Below are 4,439 nucleotides of genomic sequence, written 5' to 3'. Positions count from 1 at the left end.
CGTCAAGTGTGGCGGCGGTAGTGAGCTTGGCCCAGGATCGGACATTGTTTTGTTCTGCTGTGCATGGGGTCGCTATGAGTCGGTTCCGACTCGATGGCAACTGACAACAATGCTACCAGAGCTCTGGTAGCATAGCCTATATGGATAATTCTTAAAAGAGGACGACATTGCTAAAAGCAGACATTCCTTACTACTTAGGCTAAACTGTTGTTTGGTTTTAGGGGATTATATTTAGTTTAAGGTGTAAAGATTATCTCAGGGCAATAATTTCTGGGGTTCATCCAACCACCATGACTCCAAGAAGTCTGCATTCCATGAGAATTAGAAAATATTGTTCTATATTTCCCCCCTTTTGAGCACATTTCTTATATAAACAATTTTTGAAAACTTTGTTTTGAAATAATTACAGACCAATAGAGCTGTATTTGTGTGGCATTGTAGTATAAACACTGGACTGGTAATTACAAGGTTGGCAGTTCAAGCATACCAGCTGCTTTTGGAAACCCTATTCAGGATTGCTATGAGTTGGAACTGACTCAATAATACACAGCAACAAACACAAGCCAATAAGAAATTACAAAAATAGCACAGCAATATCCTGTGTTCCTTTTATGTAGCTTCTCTGTAGTAAAGTACTTTATAGGACATATTTCATTAAAGTTGGTAAAGGATTAGAGAGATTTAATGCAGAGATTTGATCAGTAGAATTATGGTTCTTTTTTTTTTTTAATGTTTTATTGTGAATTATCTGATAGTTTACATGGGAGAACATTGGTTTTTCATTCAGAATTATGGTTCTTTTAACTTTAGCATTTGTTAATGTTGTCGCATTAACAGTGTAATTGTAAATCTCAAGCTGATATTCAGATAAAGATGCATTTTCATAGGTAGAAGTTCTAAGGATAGAAAATATTAACTCAGTGTGGTGGGTAGAGAAGGGGCAGTGAAAATATAAATCATTTAAAATTTATATCTAAGCATGTCATTCTATCCCCCAAAGATTTCACTATGAATATTTCCTGAAAACTTAAAAGAATTGTACACTAATCATTCATATACATACATGCCTCAGAGATACTGCAGGTTCAGTTCCAGACTGCTGCAATAAAGGGAATATTGCAATAGAGCAAGCCACATGAATATTTTGGTTTTCCAGTGCAATTTTTTATCTACATTTTGTTGTTATTGTTGTTTGTATGATAGTTGAATCGGTTCAGACTCATGGTGACCCTGTATAGGTAGGGTCTGCACTGCTGATATAGCAGTAAGCAGTCCAGTGTTTATTCTACAGTGCCACACCAGAACTCCTTTCTTGTATGGAGTTTGTTAAATGTGCATTATGAAAAAATGTGAAATCGCTTGAGAATTATAAAAATGTGACAGAATAGTAAACATATGACTGTTAGAAAAATGACACTGGTAGACTTGCTCAAAAGCACAGTATCTGCAAAATCCATTAAAACAAAGCACAGTAAAATATGGTATGCCACACCTAATCCTACAATAAACATTTTACTGTGTTTTTATTATCACTTACCTTTCCATCTTACCATTTTTGTTTTTAATGCATTTCATAGTGAGTTGGAGACATCCACACTTCATTATGTGTATCAACTTAAGAGTTCTATAGAACATTACTGTCAGTTCAGAAATCTTCATTCTTCTAGAAAGAGCAGCTAGTTCTGATTTTTTCACCCTAGATTACTTTTACCTGTTTCAGAACTACGAATGTCTTTTTAACTATTAATGCATCACATAGTACTTAAGCCTGCACATATCAAGTTCCTTAATTTTGTTCAAAGCCACACTGGATATTTGAGTGTGAATGTTCAAATTACTGCAAGTGTAAATTGTATTTTTATTAATCATGGGATATTAATGCTCTTTCATTTTTTGTTATGTGAAGGACCACCCATAACACAGTCAAACTTGATAAACAATCGTGACCAGTCTGGGACAAGTGCAGTGCCCAATCTTGCACCAGTGGGAGCAAGACTACCTCCTCCTTTACCCCAGAACCTCCTTTATACAGTATCAGAACGTAAGTCATTACTGTTTTACACTCAAACAGTTGTATTTTGTTTCATTGCAATGATTACAATCTCCTATATGCACCATTGATTAACAGTGTTTGCTTCTATGCCCACTTTGTTTTTGTTATGTTTTGTTTTTGGGGTACACAAAAACATGCAGGAATATATAATTATTTAAACAGTCAAGGGGCACATTTTGCAAGTCAGCTTCTTACCCGCCAGTCTTTCTCTTTCCATGAATCTAGAGTCCTCAGCTGCTTTATCTCTCTTTGCAAATACCTTTGCCTCCATCTCTGGTGTTGCTTCTTCTCTGGTTAGGATCCCATGTTCCACTTATGCTCTTCCCTCTTGATGGTCCTAAAGTCCTCTGTTCATGGAATATAAGATTAACTCCCTCCCCCCCCTTTTTTTTTTTAACCAAATCTGAAAATAATGGCCATCAGTTTTGTGTTTTTGAATTTTGCAGTATGTTGTTACTTGCCATGGAGTCAACTCAGACTCATGACGATCAAATATGTGCACTGTGTAACTATACAGAATTTTCATAAGTATTTCACTACGTTTGTCTTACAAGGCACCTCTGGTGTGTGAAACCACCAAACTTTAACTAGTCGTCTGGTGGTAGTGGTTATGTGCCATGAAGTCAGTTCTGACTCGTAGTGACCCTGTAGAGGGTTTCCAAGACTATAAATCTCTATGGGAGCAGAAAGCCTCTTCTTTCTCCTGCAGAATAGCTGGTAATTTTGAACTGTTGACTTTAAGGTTTGCAGCCCAATTTGTAACCACTGTGCTACCAGAGCTCCTTAAAAAAGATCCATATTATTTTCGTCATCCACTTGTTAGGTTCCATTGAGTTGGTATCTACCTATAGCGAACTCATGCCCAGCAAACAAAGTACTGCCCAGTCCTACACCAAACTCATAATTGTTGCAACAAACCCTTACATATAGCTAGGGAGTCCTGGTGTGCTGCTGTAGGATAAGCACTGACTGGACTGATAACTTCATGGTTGCTGCCACTGTGTCCGTCTCACTGGGCATCTTCCTCTTATTAGCTGACACTCCACTTTAACAAGCATGACATCCTTCAAGGGCTGGTCCCTCCTGATAATGTCTGATGTATGACAGACGAAATCTGGTCATCCTGGCTTCCAAGGATCATTCTGGTTGCACTTACTCCAACACAAATTTTTTTGGTGCTTTTGGCAGTCCATGGTACTTTTTTTTTCAAAGTTTTTATTGTGAATTAAGTGATAGTTTACATGGGAGAACATCAGCTTTACACTCATCCTATCGTATTTTGTTTCATTTCAATGACTGCAGTCCCCTCCATGCATCATTCAACAGCATTTGCCTCTATTCCCTTTTTTTTTTTTTTTTTTTTTAAATGTATACCGAAGCACTCAAGAATATATAATCATTCAAACAACCAAAGGGCATATTCTGCAAGCCTGCACCGCCTCCTCTGGCCACCAGCAAACAGCCCCTCTCCCTCCTTGAGTCTAGAGTCTCCAGCCACTCCATCTCTCCACATCTTTGTCTTTGCCTCCATCTCTAGCATTGCTACGTCTCTGGATAGGGTCCCACACTCCTTTCTTCTCCCTTGATGGTCCCAGGGTCCTCCATTCCTGGACTGCAAGATCAACCACTCCCTTCCTTTTGCTACAAAATGTCTACCTTTACATTTGCAACAGTCATAGTCAGTCCTGATAACAGTTACTCACCATTGAACCACAGGAGTCTTATCCCCATCTCCTTTCTCTAGCCCCATTTAGACAGGTTGAAGACCACTCAGTGGAGAATCTACCTTCCCCCACATCCTCTGAAACTAAACTCCCTCTTGAAAACTTGTAAGCCAGTCATTTCTTGCATTTAAAACCCCCCCTCCCCCTATTTTAGGTAGCCAATGTCTAGTTGCCTATCTCTGTCAACCCTATGTACAGAGGGGGTGGGAATGATTCTTACTGTGAAGATTCGTTCCTTCTTTTAAGGTACTACATCCATAAGTATAGGTCAAGTTCATCAAATTGTAGCGGATTATACTTTTTCTCCCTCTTCTTTCTTCCTTTAGTCGAGTTCTAATCATCCAGCCATTGAAGCTAGGTCAAATAGGTACTGTTTGCAAGTATGGGTGTTCTTGTACATCTCCCCTCTTGGATGGTATTTTGAGCTACTATATCCATGAACAAAGGTCAAGTTCATCAAATTGTAGCAATTTGCACTTGTGTCAAATTTCTTTATTTTCCTGCAGTCGAGTTCTGATCATCAAGATAGCCAAGTTAGGTCTACTGGGTACTATATGCAAGTTTGGACATTCTTATTTTATTTATTTATTTTTTTTAATTTAAGGTTTTTATTGTGGATTGAGTGAAAGTTTACAGGGCACATCATCAGTTTCACATTCAAA

At 38.2% G+C, this 4,439-nt stretch overlaps 1 protein-coding gene across 1 annotated transcript in view; it reads left to right on the top strand.

Annotated features, from left to right (window-relative positions):
* RBM27 (RNA binding motif protein 27) overlaps positions 1 to 4,439 on the top strand; it is a 145,619-nt gene that overhangs the window by 59,924 nt on the left and 81,256 nt on the right. The window contains exon 8 of the mRNA XM_006874510.1: positions 1,907 to 2,041. Within this exon, the coding sequence (XP_006874572.1) occupies positions 1,907 to 2,041 (135 nt within the window). The remainder of the gene's footprint in view (positions 1 to 1,906; positions 2,042 to 4,439) is intronic.

This window comes from Chrysochloris asiatica, unplaced genomic scaffold, assembly GCF_000296735.1.
Source record: "Chrysochloris asiatica unplaced genomic scaffold, ChrAsi1.0 scaffold00280, whole genome shotgun sequence".
Taxonomy (NCBI): Eukaryota; Metazoa; Chordata; class Mammalia; order Afrosoricida; family Chrysochloridae; genus Chrysochloris; species Chrysochloris asiatica.
Note: the sequence above shows the minus strand (reverse complement) of the source record. Positions and strands in the feature narration are given on the sequence as shown.